This window comes from Naegleria fowleri (genome assembly GCF_008403515.1).
Source record: "Naegleria fowleri strain ATCC 30894 chromosome Unknown tig37, whole genome shotgun sequence".
Classification (NCBI taxonomy): Eukaryota; Heterolobosea; class Eutetramitea; order Acrasida; family Naegleriidae; genus Naegleria; species Naegleria fowleri.
In genome coordinates this window covers 319,596-340,090 of record NW_025407969.1, presented here as the reverse complement: position 1 = coordinate 340,090, position 20,495 = coordinate 319,596, and the positions used below count along the sequence as shown (strand labels likewise).

Genomic DNA, 20,495 nt, shown 5'->3' with positions numbered 1-20,495 from the left:
ATAAGATGAATAACCCTAGAATTGAATACTAGAAAACAAACAAGCCTTGCTTGCAACTTGTGCTATTGAAATTATCTATAATTACTTGTAGTTTGGACGCGCGCTGGATACGACGTGGGTTTTTTTTGGGATTTTCGTATGATCACTCCTCATGAGCTCATTAAGGCAAATTCGGTACGAGAAAACAGCCTTTACGTTTGTACGCATTTAAAAAATGCGCAAGAATGAGGCTTGTGAATATTTAAGGCACTCACTTTTTGTGTGGATCCACCAAATTCGTTGGAGGCGGTTATTGTCGGTTGAATATTGCTTTGTGATGTGCATGTTTGAATTGTTTTGTAAATCCCATTTATAGTCACGTGGTCATCACAACAACAGCAACAACCATCCGATGTTGCTCGGGGGTTGTATTCTGTCATTTGAGAAAAAGGAATACAAATGAAATCGTATTTTCTAAACGGAGAGTGTCATGATGGTAGTTGACTCTCGGACATGTTCAAAATTGTTTTTCATCAACAAAAACTAGTTTAGCGATGGACAAACATAATTTTTTTTCGTTTTGTAAAGTTGATGACCATTCGCTTCTTCTCTTTTGTACAAGGGTCAGAAAAACAAGTCGACTTGTCACGCTCTTCGTTGGAAAAGTCTACAAAATACTACGTGTCCTCAGTTCCAAAGTGAACATTTACCTCAATAAATTTTATTGTTCGTCCTCTTCGGGATCTTCTTCCATCTCAGCAGCATATTGACGCAGAATAATTTCCTTTAAATCCAACTCGTCTTCATCTTCCTCCAATTGATCATTTTCCTTAAAAGCATCTGGAATGTCCAGAGATAAATCATAATGTCTTTCATTCGAGTCACTTGGAGTCATTACCAATGTTGTTTTTGGCAACTTCTTTGAGGAGGGAATTGGAAGAGGTTGCGGAAGCATCATGATGGTTTGTTTCCAATGAGTAGCTGGAGCAAACGGTGATGTGGAAAGGGTGACTGTTTTTGGCATGAATATGACATCAAACCAAATGCAAAATCCATGAACAAATTGTTGAGTAGATTCATCGGTAATATTGTCAATGGTAATGTGACACTCGCAATCAATGTATGTCAAATCGTCTTTTGTCACAGTTTTTAAATCTAGTTCCTTCACTACAATGGGATTTTTGATTAACAATTGAGATGGAGAAATAACGTCGACTTTAGACTTTCCTGCTAATTCATACATGGCCATGGGCATGATTGCGCTCATGTCAAAGCCATAGACATCTCCCCAAAAATCAATCTTTTCCTTATAGAGATTATTCATTTCACATGGAGCCATGTAAATAATGGCTTGTTGAGGAAATAAATATCCATGTTCCTTGTCTAACCATTTATCTCTTGCATAAATTACTGACTCTAGCATTCCCTATGGATAGTTGAATAATTATTAAAAACATGACAAGCATAAAGATCAATAAATTTTAAAATTCACAATTACAACCCAATATGAATGAATAGAATGGTTTTAAATTTTGTATACATACTTCATGAAGCAAGTAAAATCCCATCCACTCACTAATGATAATATCAACCTTTTCAACACCCAATTCAACTTGCTCAATTTTTCCATGAATGACTTCAATCACATCTTGCATATTGTTGTGCTCAACAAAAAGTTGAGTAAAAGTAGCCATTGGGCTTGCTTCCACTGCATAGACTTTTTTAGCACCACCATACTTGGCAGCAAATAAGCTCAAAATCCCAGTTCCTGCTCCCACATCTAGATACATTACAGAAAATTTACATCAAATTTAATATTACCGATGATATTCCTTGTTCATCATCACATACCCAACACCACTTTATCTTTAAAAACGTGTGAATTTTCAATAATAGCATTCAAATATCCATCGGTTCTAGGTTTGTCTTTGATCATGAGTTCATGCACACCACAATCAAAATATGAATTGAAATACTGCTTATCATTTTCGGAATGATGATGTTCCAATGCTGCTGATTCCACACCAACACCTGCACTACTGGTGGTCATTGCATCATCATCTTCTCTTGTTGTTTCACTCATTTTTTCAAAAAAGCAATTTTTTGTTGAACGGACCAAGAGTGAATTTGAACCAAGTGAATGCTCCTTCAAAGCACAGAGAAGATGTTGAACAAAGAAAATCAGTGCTTTGTCGAGTTTGTTCAAACGCTCCATTTATTGGTGGCTGCCAAATAGGAGTTGTTATACCAATTCTACGTTTGGAGAATCTTGGAAAGTCGAGCTGGAAGATTTCTTGATAGCTTCATGTTCCATGTGTTGGGTTGCGTTGGATGTCATCATTATTGGTGATCGTATGGTCTCTTTTAACTTGCCGTAGAGTCTCTTTTTCTTGGAGATTGGTTTGGTTTTACCTCTAAGACGATTAACAAACGTAATAATAGGTCGAACTGTAATCATTCGTAGCCATTTCACTCCAGGACCTAGAATGAAAAATCTCTCAAATAAGTAGCTCAATAACATATGGAAAAGCACACAACCAAATATTGTAACTCGATAATAGAATGGCATGCTCTTCAAATATAAGAACCAACTCAAATTAACGTCAGGGAATAGAATGGTGTAGGAACAAACAATGAATAGGATAATGAGTAGGAAGAAATAGAGTTCTGTGCACACAAGTGTCATTTCAAAAACAAATGCTTCTTCGAATACTTACTGTTTGTGTAGACGGATTTTTTGAATGGTTTTGAAATACTGTACGCCAGACCTGTGTTATAAGTTTGGAATGTAGACATCAAAAACATGACTGTGGTTTCGAAACATCGAATGTTCTTCTTAGTTTCAGGATGAGGGTCAAGTGGTGTGAAGAATCCTTGTTTCTTCAAATTGTCGAGCATGACTAATTGGAAAATGACAGAAAGGAAAAATTGGAACCCCATTGAAACAAACACTTCTCGAGAGACAAGAGATGCGGAGGGTTTGTTTTTCACCAAGTTCTTGTTGGCACCTGTTCTTCCCATAAGTAATGCCATGGTGAAAATGACCAAGCCGTCAACCCATAAAAATTGGTTATCTCCAAGATTACTGTTAATGTCATAGAGTAAAACAACAGTAAAGAATTGAATCAAACTGTAACACATCATGAATTTGAACATTTGGAAACTGGTGGCCAACGCAGCTTTTCCTTCCTTAATAACCTGTGGTACACATGCAATAGTCGGTTTTAAACTAGTAAATGGAGCTGCAATAGAAGCTTCAGCCTCACTCAATGAGACACCAACATGAGCGGCTTTTAGGGCTATTCAATAGTACATGACAATTAAGATGGACACCACAAAATATAATTAAAACATAATATTAATTCTGATTGATACTTACCTCCTGCATCATTTGCTCCATCACCACACATTCCAACAAAATATTCTAACTTTTGGAATTCTTCAACAAGTCTCATCTTCTGATCTGGTGTGAATCTGGCAAAAATTTTACACATTAACAACATTCTATGGAATACGGAAGGCTTTTCAACGTTCACGTATTTTGTACTTCCCGTCATTTCCAGTTTGAAAGTATGTTCCTTAACTAGTCTTTCAAATACGCTGCCTGTGATCGCTAAATCATAATCGAATCCAATGTTTGGATTTTCTGGCAGCAAGGTTTCTGGATCCAATCTATCATCACCATCAACATCTTTCCAATCAATATATTGTTGATTAGAGGACCCATAATCTGTTTCTTTGAGCTCTCCCAAGAAAACTTTTCCAACAGGACGGGCGATTCCACATTGTCTGGAAACGCTAATAGCTGTAAATGCATTATCACCAGTAACCATTACGCTTTTGATACCAGCATTAGACAATGAATGGATAACTTTCTTTGAATCTGGCTTCAGCTTATTTTGCATGCAAATAAATCCAACAAATGTCAAGTCACATTCAATCTCTTCTCTGGACGCTTTTTGGAGAGCTTTCCACGTCTGTGAAAGCTCTCGGTATCCTACACTAATTACACGATAACCCTTGTGTGCATACTCATAAAGTACTTTGGAGTAGTTAGCTGGTAATGTTTCAGGAATGCACAATTTTTGCATCATTTCTGGAGAGCCTTTCACAAAGCCATATGTCTTGTTGTCTTGTAAATTTTTAACAATGACTGACATTCTTTGAAGAGAAGATTTGAATTCAAACTTCTTCAAAATACCAAGTTCAAAAGGAAGTTTGGTGATGTCGATTTCTTGGGCTTCGATCTCTGAAAGTTCATGTTTGTGGTGGTTATGATGAGGCGGATGTACCACTGTTGGAATTACTGACTCAAACATGTAATCAGAGGCTTTAGGTTCCTTAAGTTTCCACTTGGTGGCCTCAAAGATTTTCACTTCTAAAGGATCTCCAACTAATTCAAAGTTCACATACGTTAATGAGTGGCATGATGCCATCGAGTAAAGCATCAGCTTTTTCTTTTCAGAGAGGTTGTTAAAATCAGAAAAATCATTTGCCACACACTCTTCTGTAATTAATTCTGAAAATTCATTGCCCTCAACTGGCCGAACACCATAAAGATCAAGACCCTCGGTAGTGATAGTTCCTGTCTTGTCAAAACACATCAATTTGATCATACCTGCCACGTTAACTCTTTGTGGAGATATGCAAAAGATCTTTGATTTTTTAAGCCTGGCAACCGCAAAAGACATTCCAGTGGTCATGGCCACTGGCAATGCAGGAGGAACAGTGATGGTGATCACATCCAAAGCTCTTAGCACAATATTGTCCCATGGAACGCCAGACAGAGCAAGCTTAATAATGGAATACAGAATACCAATCATTCCAATCATGAACATTACTCCGATAAAATTGAGTGAATCTCTGTAGAATTTGAATGAGGATGGTTTAGGAAAGAGAATAGACAACACTAATTTACCCTTTGCTGTGTCGAATCCTGTTCTGCAAACAATTCCCAAAACCTTTGCATCTCCCAATTTACGGGTCTGTACAATAAGAGTACCAGAATAGAGAGTGTTGGATTTATCTGCATCCACTGAATAATTTGTACTTCCTTCGTTGGGTAATGGGGTTTTTACGACTGGAATACTCTCTCCTGTCAACATTGCTTCATTCAAAATACATTGTCCTGACAATAATAAGACATCACAGGGCAAGAGAATGCCATCACTCAACACAATGACATCACCTGGAACAAGCTCTTCAGAAGAAACCTTTTCAGTACTTCCATTCTTGTTGACTCTTTCTAGTTCACAAGTATAATGAGCCATATTTCTTAGTTTAAGTAAATTTCTTCTGGTCTCAATCAAACTGAAAATAATTGAACAAACAGCAGAAACAATAATACAGCAAGAATATGACCAATATTCATCAGCTAGCCAAATAATAACAGAAATAATTTGGAAAATGTAAAAAGGGTGTAACACTTCATCCAATAGCAACGAAACAATATTTTTAACTGGAATATCAATCAAGTTCTTTCCAAAAAGAATTCTTCTTAGTTTTCTTGTTGGTGGAGTCAATCCAGAAGACATTTCGTTGTGGATAGTGGTGTAAGGGAGAGATGTGTTAAATTGCAGCCTTTTGAATTTATCTTCACTGACGTCATAAATATATTTCACATAACGGTATGTGAATATTCTTATACTTGTTTCGTGCGAACCACTCTAAATTTAATTAAAATTCAATGAAAATTTCGTTCAATCATTCATCAACACTTACTGAATGTGCACTCAAATCATGCTTTTTGACTTTACAGGTTGTCAATGCTCCAGTACTGCTCTATAGTAATTATTGGTGACAATTTTGAGTTATTCGCCATTTTAAACAATTTGCGGAAACATACTTTGATAAAAACAATGTCAGCTTCAGCATTTGAACATTCCAAATGAGTCATCCGATCTCTTAGCCACACAAACCATCTTGAAAGAAGTAACAACAATCCAAAGGAGCAAACTGCCAATAAATAATAAAGGAAGAATAAGAACCAGTTGAATTTCAGTGGTTTGCAATAAACCATTGTATGAATTTCATCAAGGTCTTTTTGGGAAGCCATAGCGTCCTTATCCATGTTCTCTGAGGCCTTTTGTGATACGGTGTATTTTGCCATGATGGCTTCATAGGTTACTCCATCGTCTATTTTGTGTGATCCAATTTCATAATTTTTGAAGATTTTCAAATCCGATTTCGGATCATACAAAACAACATTAATGTTCGAAATAAATTCAATAATAAAACGCACCGACTGAGCTTGTTGGAATCATCGTGGAATCATTTCCCTGATTAGTGATGCTATGATATAACCCACCATTGTTCTCATCATCATCATTCAGCTCAATAGACTGCAAAGAAGTATCCGCCATTAAATATTTTTTGCTTTCTCTTTTTGAGATATTAAACATGCCACCATCTTCGGAACTAGTATTTTGATTTTTGCCCATTAATTTTTGTCTATTCAACAATATCCCAACAATATTTGATGACTTTTCTCTGATAACAATAGTAGCAATAACTCTCACTATGAACTTCCAAAAAAGATGAAGTTGAGAATTTTTTTTGAGCAACACGTTTTACGATTTGATTCGAAAAAATCTTTTGGGTTCAACAAAGGATGATGAATGAAACTGTAATCATGCACCTTTTGTGTTGAAATAAAAACTGATTGAGGCAAAACCAATGGTTCATGGACCTTGGACCTGCCCTCAATACGTTCAAAAATTTTGTAAAGTGTTATTCGCTTGCCTTCTTTGACACAAAATTCCGTTGAATAAGAGTCGTGGTATATTAATAAGGATTAGAGAACCCAATCCAAACATTTTACAATGGACTTCAGCTGAAATAGTCAATTCATTGAACACTAATCATACCAAGAGAGATGCGTCAAGGAACAACCATGTCAATATTTGTGGATCCAATTTGACGGACTTGATGACCAAAGAAATCAAGTGTTGGTTCATTATATCCACTGCATCAATGATCAACTCTCAAATCCGCAGATTCTCAACTATCCAAACGCATCTCTTTCACAGCAAACAGAGACTCAAAGGGTGTTATCATTGGATTTGATAAGTTCAATAAATGGATTGGTCCATTCATTTAAATAGTGAATGTTGCGCGTGTGATACCAAATTCCATCCAAAAACAAAATATAATACTCTTCTAACACTCATTCTCAACATGAACAAGATTCCTTCATTCATGAGGAGCACTCTTGTTGCTCTTGTGCTTGTCCTTTCCCTCACCCTGTGGTCATCATCGACCTCTCTGGCACAAGATATTGTCTATGAAACCCATCCAGTTCCAGTCTCACAAGATTATACCAATGCTTTCGATGCTGCCGTCCAAGAGATGATTATTGACCAATCTTTCATTGATGCCTTCCGTAATTACATGTATTTCCCTGTTCCTGCCTGTGTGAAAGATTTGGTCCAATATCCACAGATCAATCCATTTGCAAATCGTAAAGCTCTTGTCATGTGCATGGAAACTGGAGTCATCTCTCCCTATTTGGAAGTCAAGCGAATGGTTGGAAACACCATTGTCAAGAAGATTAATGCTCACTATGGAGTGAACTTACAAGCTCAATTCAAATATCTAAACACCTCTGGAAAGGGTTTTTTCAACACAATGAAAGACGGTGTCGATTCAGGTGAATGTGATTTAATTTCCTCCAATGTGACTCCAACGAATGAGAGAGTCTCAGTGGCTCATTTCCAATGCAATTATGGAATGACTTCACAGGCTTTCCTTCGAACCAATAGGGATCCTCATCTTTCTCTTAAAACATTGCAAGATCTCAATCAGACCAACATTGTGGTGGGTGCTTCGAGAGGGACTACTTATGAGAATGTCATAAAAACTCAACTCTCTGCTGCTCAATATGTCCCACTCGATGATGGTGATGTTCCCTATGATGCTATTAAGAATAACCAAGTGCATGCAGTCATTGGAGATGGAGTGACGTATTTAATTTGGGTGAAACAGAATCCATCGATTTGTCAGAACTGTACTGTGAATTTTTATAACTCACCCTATGGATATGGAACGTTTACGACGAATAGAATTATTGCTTCATCCTCAGCTACAAGGAGTTATTGTGGTTCTTGTTTCATGAACACTTGGAGTGGTTATTTGTTGTTCTTGGGAATGGTCATGTGGATGATGTACATCCTATAACATCATCATTGATGAGTCGTACATCATTCATGAATCGAGATGCGTTGTGGATGTTGTTCATGTGGTGTATAATAGAAGAAAAAAGGAAGGTCTTTCGACGTGTCCTGTCGTCAAACTTGATTTTTATTGCCATGAGATGCAAAATTGTTCCGAAACCGTGACACGGCCGTGTTGAGAGAAATAAACACGACTAACACTTTCCTTCTTCAATTTTCACAAACGGCGTGGGCAACCTTTTCTTCGGCGAATTGAATTCAAAGCGCATGCGATTACGCAATCTTGAGATCCAGAGAGAGGACACATGTGAGTGAGTGTGTGAAATGTGAGAGATTCAACTTTGATGACGATGCAGACCCGGCCTCTGATTTCCAACGTTGGACATCCTCTCTCGTTCCAGTTCATGGCCATTCAACAACATCTTTAAAAAAACCAACCGTATAGTCAACAAACAACAAGAGCAACAGCCACTACCACCACCTCATCCTTATCATGACCACACGTGTCTGTTTCAAACATTCAAACATTCCATTCTCTAGTTTCAAATTTCTTCTCATTCTTCTCATTCTTACTGTATTCACCACCACCACTTCCTTCACTCTAGGTCAAACCATTACCACTGATTACGAAAGTCACACCGTTCCAGTCTCTCAAGATTATACCGATGCCTTTGATGCTGCTGTTCAGGAAATGATTGTCGACCGAACCTTCATGGACTCTTATTTCAATTTAATGTATTTCCCTGTCCCTGGTTGTGTCAATGATCCTGTGAAATATCCCAATAATAATCCATTCGCAAATCGCAAAGCTCTTGTCATGTGTATGGAAATACCATTGTTCAGAAAATTAATGCCCGCTATGGTACACAATTACAAGTGCAATTCAAGTATCTCAATACTTCACAGTTGGGTTTTTTCCAGACCATGAAGAATGGTGTCGATTCGGGAGAATGTGATTTAATTTCATCGAATACGACTCCAACGGATGCAAGAAAGGCAGTGGCACATTTTCAATGCAATTATGGAATGACTTCTCAGGTAGGTTCAATTTCATTGTGGTTGAATTTCTTTTCATTGAGTTCGAATTGAAATTTATATATTTATATATTTATATATATATATATGGAATGGATGAATGTATATACATACATATGGATGAATGTGAACGCGAATGTGAACTTTTTCCACATTGTGTTGTTTCCTAAAGGCTTTTATTCGAACCAATAAGGACCCAACTCTTTCTCTCAAGACCTTACAAGACCTTAATCAAACCAATGTCGTCGTTGGTGCCTATTCTGGAACAACGTATGAAACACTTGTCAAAACTCAACTCGGTGCAGCAAAATACATCTCTTACAAACAATCCGATGATCAATACACGAGTATTAAAAATTCAGAAGTCCATGCAGTGATTGGAGATGCAGTCACTTTTCTCGTTTGGGTTCGTGATAACAAGGATATATGCACGAATTGTAGTGTTGTCTTGTACACCAATCCATATGGATATGGAACATTTACAACCAAGTTGATTGCTTCTGGAGCGACACGTTCCGTAGAATTTGCATTCTTTTCACACAAGATGATGGTCATGTTGTGCATGATGATGGTCACCATCATGGGTTTGCTCACTTGGTCATTATAACCTGATGAGAAGCCCTAACTGATGATGTGAAAAGAGTTCCTAACTGTTATATTAAATGTTGGTATCAGCCATTTACCATAAGAATCTCAATCGACCACATTCAAACGTCACTCATGTTTTGCTCTTTATACATCGCGCTCGATTATTGTGGTGCCATGAAAGGTGTCATGTACACCAAAAAGCAAAGTCAAGAAAATTCGCGCCAAGTCAAAAGTCAAACCGTTAATTTTTTCAAATTGACATTGAAGCAAAGCAAAACCAAGTTCTCTTGGTGGAATTGACCTGCCATCCAAGAAAAATCAAATCACACAAGGCAAAGAAAATTTCCATGAAAATTAACAAGCACGGAAGAATGTACCTTCCTGGTGAATCTCTTGAAGAGGAACGCAGGCTCAATATTCTTCACCAATATGAAATACATCAAATTTTTAGTAAAGTGGCTGAAATTGTTGGTGTTGATAGAAGAACAGTGGAGAAAGTTGTTGAAATGTATTTACTTTGTTTTCCACAGAGCACTATTAAACTTCTTACTCATGATTGTCTTCTGAAACAACTTGGCCCAACTTTTGGATGACTGGTCCTCCGAAACAGGGATTAATCATGGAATTGAAAAGATCAAAGGTTGGTCGTGATAATGTATGTTGTGGCTGGTGGATGAGTTGGGTTCAATAATTTCTACGTCGTTGTCATCATAATCCTCTTTTTGAGAGTTGCAATAGGTATTTTCAACAATGTGTTGATTATGTGCCATGTGTTGTTGTTGTTGGATGTAACGACTGGTCTTGCAGACATTGGTGAAAAAATTTGGTTTGCTTTCTCTTGCCATGGGACATCATATTTCTTCTGCAAGTCTTGCTTGCAAATGGTTTCTTGCCAGGAAAGAAGTTTTATTTTCCGGAAATTGCCTTCCATATTTGCCTGTACATACCTTTCATGGCACCACAATATTACACACTCAAAAAAAAATTTTTCATGTCGTGGCCAGATTTGATGACGACAGGGACGGTAACCGAAGGGACCACTCTTCAGTGGCGGTCGTCGTCGTGTTTTGTATGGAAGAGAAACATTTCAACCACGATGATCATCCTCAGCGTGTGTATCATGGTCTCTATCGCCGTGCTGTTATGGTCTCTCTCGGGAGTCTCTGCAATTCATTCTCTCTATTTGAAAGAGGAGGAACCCAATTTGTTGATCCATTCCAATCTAGAGTCGCTCATCAAGGTTTATAAACAAGAACAGAAAGGTATTTCAGCATTAACAAAGATTATGGATGAATCTGTTGCGTCTACTTCCATAAGAGTTCATGTGAAATTATACAATCAGATCATCATGACAAGTATGGTTTTGAAACAATTAGCTCAGCTCATGGATAAGAAAGATTATCGTGATGACTTTCAATTTTGGTCTTCCGATGATGAACATTGCATAGATATGCATAAAATATTTACCACTCGTTTGACACTTGCTCAATTGAATGTTTTAGGAAATAACAAATTTATTCAGCAACATGTGGAATGGATTAAGAAAGTTCCAGAACATGAAAAGACAACTTTTTCGAAACTCACGTTGGATGATTTGAAATTTGGAGAATTGCAAATTAATTTTGGGAAATTTCAAGACGTTTCTTTGTGGTTGAATCATGTGAAAAGTTGGTTTCAAACTCAGTACACCAATACCTTGATGAAACATTTCACAACTATTAATTTACTCGAAACACTTCACCAATTGCACAACACTCCTCTCGCAGAGGATATGATAAACGATTTTCTACCTTCACATCAACTTGTTCGAGAGAATATGGATCGAGTTCGACAATGGCTCGAAGAAAAGATTTCATTCTATTTTGAATTAAATTGGGAAGTTAAAGAGAATGGAAGAGCTCATATTTCTCTCAAAAATTTAGACACAGGTGTTTGGCATTTACTACAGAGAGATACATCAATGAAAGACCATCCTTCAATACGAACATTGCAAATGCGTGAAACCATTGAGAATGCTATGAAAATGATTCCTTCATTGTCCATTCTGTGGAGTGAAATTTCAGAACATTTGGGAGAACAATTATTGAGCTATTTAAAATCTCTCGATTCTGTCGACTCTATTACTCGGGGTGTGGCCTATAAAATCGATAATTACGGATCCAACCAAGTAATTCAATCAGGAGGAACCAACAATACATACTTGTGGAATTATGGAATTACCGGAAAAGGAGAATTAATTGCACTGACAGACACTGGTGTCAATGTAAATCATTGCTTCTTCTCAGCACAAGGAGAGACCTATACTACCTTAAATCTTAATAATCGAAAGATTGTCTACATTGATACTCAGAATGGTTATGGAAATACAATTGATGACAGTGGACATGGTTCTCACTGTGCTGGAACCATTGCTGGAAATCCCTCTTCCTTTGTTTCTACAAGTGTGAATAACCAAATTGGAGTTGCCAAAGATGCCAAGCTCTACATTGTCGATGCTCAATCTTCAGCCTCTTCTGGTCTCACTATTACTGACCTTCAAGTTTTGCTTCCAAAATTACTTTCGAATGGTGTGAGAGTGAGTTCAAACTCTTGGAGTTGTGCAAATCCATATAATTGTGATTATGATTGTAATTGTTATACTCTTTTATCCAATGGAACACAATCTCCAGTTAGCGACAGTTCCTGTATTGCCTACAATGGAAGAAGATGTTGTCATTACTGCAATTTATATAATTCACAAAGTTTTGCTATTGACTCTGTGTTGAGTAAGAATGATGAGTTGACCTATGTCAATTCTGCTGGTAATTATGGACGTTATTCGTATGATTCTACAGTGAACGATCCTGCTACAGCAAAGAATGCCATTACTGTTGGATCTTCTTATTCCACGACCGAATATTACAAACTCACCATTTCACAGAATGTCAATACGACTGTGTATAATATGGAAAGTTTGAGTGCATGTAAGTATATGGTTGAAATGATGACAAGTGAATGATCATTTCACCTCTTCTATTTTCATGTTTCGAATGTGAACAGTTTCGTCCCGAGGTCCAACTGTGGATGGAAGAATTAAGCCAGGTAGGTAGGAACATGTGTGTTGTTGTTTTGTTTTAACCAAGTGATGACTCTCTGATTGACCATGATCATGATTAATCACTTGTTTGAATCATCCATGAACTTTTACAATCATCAACATTTACCTTATTATTCCATTGAATTTCATATACCTATTCGTGTTTGTGTGTCAAATCGTTCTCTCTCTCTTGATGACAGACATTGTTGCTCCAGGACAAGAAATTTATAGCGCTCATTTCAACATGAGTTGCAATATTCGAAGTTTGTCTGGAACTTCCATGAGCACACCTGCAGTTGCAGGAGCTGCTGCCCTCATTCGACAATATTTAACACAAAACAATAATGAGAAACTTGTATTTTTTGAATTATATAACAAGAATCCATCACAGACATTGAGTGGATCTCTTGTGAAGGCAATGCTCATTCACTCGGCAGAAAAGATGAATGGAATTGTCTCATTGTCGTCCTTTCTCGATCCACAAGGTCTTTCACAATTTCAAGTTCCAAATAATTTTTATGGTTATGGAAGAGTGAATTTGAAACGAGTATTGAAAATTGAACAAGATCCATCCTCAGTTGCCTTAATAGGAAATATAGGAGTTGTGAATCGAATGAGTTTGGAACCAAATACCAACACTTCCTTCAATGTAGTGACAACCTCACCATCCTCAACCATTAAGGTCACTCTGGTTTGGTATGATTTACCAGGATCTGTCACTTCCAAAGCTTCTTCGACCAAACGAATCATCAATGATATTGATTTAAAGGTCACTATTGGAAGCTCCATCTATTATGGAAATATGGCACTCACCAATAATGCCAATTATGATTCTACCAACACGGTAGAAAGTGTCACCATTGATAATATTCCATCTCAGACCAATGTGACCATTTCCATTTTTGCAAAATCGACAAATAAGGGAGCTCAAACATTTAGTTTGGTGGTGAGTGGTAATTATGCAGTGAAGAGTTCACCTATTGCTCCTCAAGCTTTTGGATCTACAGAAGGTAATGGAAAAGTCAATCAAGCACATCAAACGGTGAAAATGTCAGAATTTGGCATGTTCGTCTCCATGCTTGTCTTGTTATTGATTTGGATGTGCGTTTAAATTCAATTTGTAATTTTTGACAAATTTATACATCAATGAAAGCTAATGAATACAAAAAAGATTTCGAATCCATTACTCTTTGATTCTTCCAAACTTATTTGTCACACGGCATGGGATTGGCTTTGACAAGTTGTTGTCAATTTCTGAAAAGATAAAGAGCAGAACTGCCAGTTCTTGCTTGTGTTAGTTTTTGATGAATTTGATCATTAAACAATTCATAATGATATTAAATAAAGCTTCAAATGGACAGAGCAGCTCGAATATTGAACCAGATTTCTTAATATATAGTGAGCGTAAAGGCGGAAAGGAATTATAGATTTGATGGAACACCTCTTAATATTCCTTATTTCTTCTTCGAATCTGTTTCTAAAAGAGTCCCATTTAAATGCATGAATGAGTGTTCGGACAATAGTAAGGATGTTCACCAAATTGGAATTCACTAATATTCAACACCTAAAAAAATGTCATCATCAAGTACCACTTCTTCTTCCACAACAACACAAACAACACAATATTTTCCAAATCCACAAAAACGGCAATACTATCTCAATACCTATTTCATACAGCCAAAAAAAACAATTCCTTCTTGCAACAAGTGTCAGAGCAATGAATTTGTCATTCCGAGTGTGAGAGGAAAACCAGCATCTTCATTATTACAAGATGCAGAAGAAGGATATGTGTATTTGAGTGGATGCTGCTCTTCTGCAGATGGATATTGTGTCAAGTGTAAACAGGTAATTAACGAAAGAAGATAAACTTGTACAACTGAACCCATAAGGGAATTCATCCATCAGTAAAGAGTGGAGGACATTGAGTTAATTGCAAAAGCGCTTCATCGAATTCAATTTTTTGGTTGAAGGTGGTGCATGTACTCTTTCACTGGGTTGGAATTACACCCTCGGATCGCAACTATTCTGTTTCTTGGTTGTTATTCAAAAAATTGATCGTATGAATAGTTTACGTATTTTTTTAATTTATTCACGAAAAAGGCAATTTGTAGTCGTTTATAAAAAAATGAGCGCCAAAGCAACCACCAACCAACCACTCAAAACAAAGAAGCCTTCTTCATCGGGATTGAGTTCCAACATCACGAATGATAGTAGTAGGAGAAATACAAGAGCCACTCCGATCAAAAACTCTTCAACCCCACCCTTATCAAAACCAGCAAGTGCTGGAAAACAGCAAGTAACGAATCGCCAAAAAGAGAGTAATAGCGAGGAAATGAACGAAAAAAACGAAGTATCAACAACAGAGTTTTATTCATTAGAAAATATGGAACGAGATGTAAAGAGAGGAATGACAGGGGTTAACGAATCAACCGCTGTAAAACCAACAAGGATTAGTACCAAACTTGTTGCTGAACGATGTCTCAGCTCAATTCCGAACGATGAAGAAGAATTGTAAGTACAAGTTTTGTTGAAAAGTTTTTAAGAGAATTTATTTGTTTTCAGATTTAATCAACTTTTCATGATTAAAAAGTTAAAACTGGATAGATGTAATATAATGAAAATTGAAAATTTGGATTTGTATACTCACCTCACTCATGTATATCTTCAGTGTGTAAGTGTTTACAATTAAGGACATCAATATATTTAGGTTGATTATGAATAGAATAATATTTCTGAACTAACAGACGAGTTTAGATATCTTCCTAACTTAATTTTCTTGGCGCTATTCGACAACAAAATTAAGAAGATAGGAGACGAGTTAGTGGAAAACAAAAAACTTCAATATTTGGATTTATCTAATAATTTAATAGAGGAGTGCGATCTTGATAAACTCCCACAAAGCATCACAATTTTCAATATTGAGAACAACCCTCTAAAGCTTGAAGAATGTTATGTAAAATCATGTCTGACGAATCTCTTTCAATTCAACAAGAGAGAATACATTGATGAAGAGTTTGTTCCTGAAGAGAAGCTTCCGTTTGATAGGAGCACACTGAGCCAAATGAGATCATCTCAGTCTGGATTGGATTTACTGAAAAGTGTTCCCAAAAAAGATGTTAAAGAAGTGGAAGAAGGTATTCCTTCAACATCTACTTCGTTGGCTGAAATATCGAAGGCTAATTCGGAAATAGTTGAAAACTACAAACAAGCTTTAATGGAAGAAATGGAGCGTATTAAAAAGGAATTCAAAGAAAAGAAGGAAAAGTTAATTGCTGAAATTCAAGAAAGAAAAAGCAAATTAAGAGATGAAACAAATGTGTCACACAGCAGCGACTCATCTAGTGAGTCCATTGAGGAATAAACCTTCCAGTTTATGGCCCTGAATATCACAAAGATTCATAAGCTCTGATTGATATATTTTGCAAATCTAACCAGCTCATTCCTCATTTTGATATTCTCTTGAGCTTTTGCTAGTTTTTTCTTGTTAATTTCTTCTAACGTAGTTGCTGGAGTGCATGTTGTTACTTCTCTTTTTTTGAAATAATGCTCTACATATTGATCGATGCATGATTTCAGTGAATTATCAATTTTGTCAAAATTTATCGATGGTGCTGTTTCTTCATCTTTCATACTTTCTGCTTGCTCAATCAACTCGTGTAAATGCTCTTCTATCACTTCAGAAATTATCACACCTGGAATACTTTCCAATGAAATATTCTCTGAAGAGCCTAGATATTTTAACTTGTCCTCACGTTTTAAAATTTTCATTAGAGTATTAGAGATTGAGTTGACGAGATTTTCCTCCCTTAGTAGTTGCCCTCTTTTTTCATCTGATTTTTTCAACTGGTTTTGAAATGTATTCCAAGCTTTCTTTCCTTGTCTCTCACAATACTTTTGTGAAACCCAAATTTTGTCTTGAAAATTTTCTATTTGTACTAAATATTCATAATCTTCGTCATCAAATTTGCATTTTCTTCGGGCTAACACTTTCTCAATATTAATTTTATCTGTATTAAAATTGGATAAATCTAAAACAGCTCGTTTTCTCTTCTTCCTTTCACTCAGACAAATCTTGCCCTCTCGCAAACTATCATCGGAGAAGTATATACATCAAATGGATGAGCGGTAATGACATGTTATATGTTCCATAATGGTGATGAAGGTTGAGTTGGCTATTCATGGATAACAAACCTTCTCCATATTCAATGTCTAATCGTTCCAATGTCCCAGTCTTGTCATCAATTTCAATAATCAGAATTTCTTCCTCTTCCGATATTGGAATAATTTTCTCAAATTTTGTACTGCTTGATTCTTCATCTTGTCGGTTGTAATCCTTTAATTTTAAGCGATCACTCTCCGATAAATCATCCACAGAAGAGATTGGCATGGTGATATCAAACATGATTTGTTCCTTTGTTTTCATTTTTTGCTATTCTTTCAAATATAATTCTTTTATCAATTTATATAATTAAAAAATAAGAGAAGATGATGTCGAATGGATCCAAGACACCTTTTTTCTCACCTCTTGGCAAATTCAAGAGAAGCCTCTACCGAAGAAAATTGATGAAACAATTCGGAAATGATGTTGATTTATTTATTGAAAAATTTTCAAAACCTAATGTCTTGTCTCTTTATCGGGAATGGATCCGAGAGTTGAATCGAACGCTCCCTTTGGCTCTCCGAGAAGTGAGCAAACAGGTAAGTAAAAAGAGCAAGACGACCAATCTCTTCTTAAATAAGTGTGAAATTATTCTGTACTTCTTCATAACTGAACAACAACAACATGACATTGATCACGAACAGAATTTAAGAACGCATTTCGAAGCCACAAAAGATGACTACAGCCCCTATTTGATCTTAAATGAATTGGAAGCAGGTCGGTATGCTTTAGAATTGTGGAAAAAAGGAGATCGTCATGCACTGAAATATGGAATTCCAAGACAATTTTCTGTTTATCGGGCAATACGAGAACAAAAACCCCCTGATAGTAACGCGTACAGAAGGTACACCCCCTTCCTCTACTCACTGTAAATAAATGTACACAAATTATAAATCCTCCTAGAAAAATTGATCCTTATTTTGTAATTGCGAAACGTCAAATGAAATAGATCTGTTATGGAAAATATGGTTGAACTTCTTTCGTTTCACTTGTCTGCTATCAAGTTCAATAAATGCTGTTGGTAAAAGACCACTGTTTGTCTGTTCATCTTCATCGTCCTCCTCCAAAAAGTTATGCAGCTCTGATTCGTCCATATCATTAAAGTCCATTTCCTCATCAAATACTGTAGAGGGTCTAGCATTCTTTTGTCCACTTGTGGCACTGTTGTTGCTTCCTTCTTCATTACTATTCTCATGAATTAATACCTCGTTTTCAAATTCAAAATTGTCAAAGTTGGTAAAGCTTGAACCAACTTGGTTAATAAGAGTGTCCTGTACATCAGATAAAACTGAATTGGGTCCTTCTGTTGCATCAAAAGCAGAAGCATCATGGAAGAGATCGCTTGGAGTAGCTGTTGAGTTTGGCGAGGTAATATCGATGTTTGGTATTATTAATTGGCTTGGAGTATCTTGCGCCGTTGACTTTTGTACATTTTCTTTTGATAATGGAATGACATTTTGTTGTATAATATTTCCATTGTGTATCACTAAAGGTGTTACGTTCGTATTGGAAAATGGAAAATTGAGGGAGAACGGAGTAACATTCGACGATGATGGATTAATGAAAGTGGGAAAAATAGTTGGTTGAGACGATGGATGAGGTGGTGGAAGTAAATGTTGTTGCTGGTCATTCGATCTGGGAGAATTATTGCCAGAATTACTCGATGTTGCCATTGGTGACAACGTAGGAGGAGCTAACAAAGAATCCTTTGGCTCATACTTAAAGTTTTGATAAAAAACAGTGTCTGAGAGCGATCTTTTGTGTTTAGACCTTGAGGAAGTGTCATCTTTCTTGGTAGTGGGCTTTTTTGTTTTCTTAGTTGTAGCCTCGGTGATTGGGCAATCTGTTGATGATGCTTTTTTCTTTTCACGCGCAATCAGAGAGTTGAAGTGATTTTTACAAGCATTATCAGTTCTTCCAGGAATTTGCTTTGAAATTTCTGCCCATTTGTTTCCCAACTTGCGTTGAGCTTCCAATAACAACTGTTCTTCTTCCTCAGTCCAAGGCTCTTTCTTGATACTTGGATCTAAATGGTTATACCACCTTTCTCTACATTGCTTTCCAATTCTGCCAGGCAAATGAGAAGCAATCATACTCCAATTCTCTGCTCCGTAGGTTTTTACAAGCTGAAGAATAGTTTCATCTTCCTCTTTTGTCCAAGGGCCTTTAACAAGATTCGGATTGAGCACCTTTTGCCATCTGTGTAAACATTGCACACTAGTTCTGTTTTGAAGTGTTTCAGCAATTTTCTTCCAATTTTTTCCTCCATAGAGCTGCACGGCCCTACGAAGCATTTCATCCTCTTCCTCTGACCAACCTCCTTTTTTTGATCGTCTCACAGGACCAGTTCTTCTTTGATTTGCCGTCAACATCTGACTTCTTTTGTCCTCATTTTCTGGATCGTTGTTGTTGGTGGTATCTGTGTTCGTTGAGTGACCATCAACAGAAACAGACATTTGGTTGGATGGGCTTGAACTCAATAATGAATCTTTCATTGGTGAAGTTGAGTAAAGATCAAGAGCAGGAGTGTTGTTGGTGTTGTTGAGGATATTTACAGATGGCGATGTGGAAGTGGGGATGAACATGGGTAATGATGATGCAGCGTCATCTTCTCCTCCATATGAACTCGTTGAATTCGAGAGAGAAGCATGGATATACGGACCTAACACTCCATTCGCAAGAGTTTCAAGTTGCTGTTGTTGTTGAAGTGCTGCCATTTGCAAAAACATAGCAGCCTGTTGTTGTTGAAAAAAGGAGAATTGCTTGGCCTGCTCCTGTTGGAATAAAGCAAAGTCGTCCACATCAACTGCATTGTTGTCCATTGTTGTGGTTGTTGTGGCTTGAGAATTGTTTGGGATGATCGTGATGGGCATTTGAATTGGTTGTAAATTGTTGTTATTATTGACGGAGGTGGTTGCGATCCCGTTCAAATGTTGTTGTTGGGAGAGTAAATGATTTTGAAAGAAGATGGGGTTGCTCATCATCATTTGATTGTTGAGCATCATTTGATTGAAATTTAAATTGGAGTAGTTCTTGTTGTTATCAATGATGAAGGGTGTTTGTTGTTGGGAAAGAAGGAGATTGTTGGAATTTGAGAGAGAATTTGATGCTCGTGGCGGAAGATGGACGCGTCCATTCGTTTGGTGATTCATCCTTTTTGGATCCGATGAATCAGAGGCAGCTGATGATGAAGAATTGATATGATTATTGTTCATCGTGATGATGATGCTTATTGTTTTTGATGTGAGAAGGAATTAATAAACAATAGTGTATTTGGCTATTACAAATTAATGTAGAGCGAATAATAGGTGTTGAAGAATAATGAAAAAGGATATGTACACAGAGAGAAACAGGTAATGATGGGAATGATCTGTCGAACGTGAACTTTGAATAAACGTTGTTTGATTGGAACCAATTACAAGAGGGACGTGCTCTTCGTGTATGTTGGTATTCAGCACCACAACATGAAAACGGAGAATGCGCCTGC

General features: G+C 36.8%; 10 protein-coding genes across 10 annotated transcripts; 6 read left to right on the top strand and 4 right to left on the bottom strand.

Annotated features, from left to right (window-relative positions):
- Positions 1 to 700: 700 nt before the first annotated feature.
- FDP41_004452 (uncharacterized protein) lies at positions 701 to 2,062 on the bottom strand (the record flags this gene model as incomplete). The annotated part of the gene is made up of 3 exons (XM_044707868.1): positions 701 to 1,405; positions 1,524 to 1,759; positions 1,831 to 2,062. The coding sequence occupies 3 exons, from the start codon at positions 2,060 to 2,062 to the stop codon at positions 701 to 703; spliced, it is 1,173 nt and encodes a 390-aa protein (XP_044561266.1).
- A 159-nt stretch (positions 2,063 to 2,221) lies between these two features.
- FDP41_004451 (uncharacterized protein) lies at positions 2,222 to 6,419 on the bottom strand (the record flags this gene model as incomplete). Its single annotated transcript, XM_044707867.1, has 6 exons — positions 2,222 to 2,646; positions 2,697 to 3,278; positions 3,359 to 5,645; positions 5,701 to 5,760; positions 5,825 to 6,114; positions 6,221 to 6,419. 6 exons carry the CDS (start codon positions 6,417 to 6,419, stop codon positions 2,222 to 2,224), a joined length of 3,843 nt encoding a protein of 1,280 aa, XP_044561265.1.
- A 736-nt stretch (positions 6,420 to 7,155) lies between these two features.
- Positions 7,156 to 8,154, top strand: FDP41_004450 (uncharacterized protein; the record flags this gene model as incomplete). The annotated part of the gene is made up of 1 exon (XM_044707866.1): positions 7,156 to 8,154. The coding sequence occupies one exon, from the start codon at positions 7,156 to 7,158 to the stop codon at positions 8,152 to 8,154; it is 999 nt and encodes a 332-aa protein (XP_044561264.1).
- Positions 8,155 to 8,643: 489 nt separating this feature from the next.
- Positions 8,644 to 9,792, top strand: FDP41_004449 (uncharacterized protein; the record flags this gene model as incomplete). The annotated part of the gene is made up of 3 exons (XM_044707864.1): positions 8,644 to 9,012; positions 9,057 to 9,188; positions 9,358 to 9,792. 3 exons carry the CDS (start codon positions 8,644 to 8,646, stop codon positions 9,790 to 9,792), a joined length of 936 nt encoding a protein of 311 aa, XP_044561263.1.
- Positions 9,793 to 10,893: 1,101 nt separating this feature from the next.
- On the top strand, positions 10,894 to 13,960 carry FDP41_004448 (uncharacterized protein; the record flags this gene model as incomplete). Its single annotated transcript, XM_044707863.1, has 3 exons — positions 10,894 to 12,736; positions 12,813 to 12,854; positions 13,050 to 13,960. 3 exons carry the CDS (start codon positions 10,894 to 10,896, stop codon positions 13,958 to 13,960), a joined length of 2,796 nt encoding a protein of 931 aa, XP_044561262.1.
- Positions 13,961 to 14,421: 461 nt separating this feature from the next.
- Positions 14,422 to 14,715, top strand: FDP41_004447 (uncharacterized protein; the record flags this gene model as incomplete). The annotated part of the gene is made up of 1 exon (XM_044707862.1): positions 14,422 to 14,715. One exon carries the CDS (start codon positions 14,422 to 14,424, stop codon positions 14,713 to 14,715), a length of 294 nt encoding a protein of 97 aa, XP_044561261.1.
- Positions 14,716 to 14,974: 259 nt separating this feature from the next.
- On the top strand, positions 14,975 to 16,210 carry FDP41_004446 (uncharacterized protein; the record flags this gene model as incomplete). The annotated part of the gene is made up of 3 exons (XM_044707861.1): positions 14,975 to 15,360; positions 15,454 to 15,520; positions 15,572 to 16,210. The coding sequence occupies 3 exons, from the start codon at positions 14,975 to 14,977 to the stop codon at positions 16,208 to 16,210; spliced, it is 1,092 nt and encodes a 363-aa protein (XP_044561260.1).
- Positions 16,211 to 16,245: 35 nt separating this feature from the next.
- FDP41_004445 (uncharacterized protein) lies at positions 16,246 to 17,272 on the bottom strand (the record flags this gene model as incomplete). The annotated part of the gene is made up of 2 exons (XM_044707860.1): positions 16,246 to 16,856; positions 17,041 to 17,272. 2 exons carry the CDS (start codon positions 17,270 to 17,272, stop codon positions 16,246 to 16,248), a joined length of 843 nt encoding a protein of 280 aa, XP_044561259.1.
- A 65-nt stretch (positions 17,273 to 17,337) lies between these two features.
- FDP41_004444 (uncharacterized protein) lies at positions 17,338 to 17,880 on the top strand (the record flags this gene model as incomplete). Its single annotated transcript, XM_044707859.1, has 2 exons — positions 17,338 to 17,547; positions 17,653 to 17,880. The coding sequence occupies 2 exons, from the start codon at positions 17,338 to 17,340 to the stop codon at positions 17,878 to 17,880; spliced, it is 438 nt and encodes a 145-aa protein (XP_044561258.1).
- Positions 17,881 to 17,907: 27 nt separating this feature from the next.
- FDP41_004443 (uncharacterized protein) lies at positions 17,908 to 20,223 on the bottom strand (the record flags this gene model as incomplete). Its single annotated transcript, XM_044707858.1, has 1 exon — positions 17,908 to 20,223. One exon carries the CDS (start codon positions 20,221 to 20,223, stop codon positions 17,908 to 17,910), a length of 2,316 nt encoding a protein of 771 aa, XP_044561257.1.
- Positions 20,224 to 20,495: the final 272 nt, after the last annotated feature.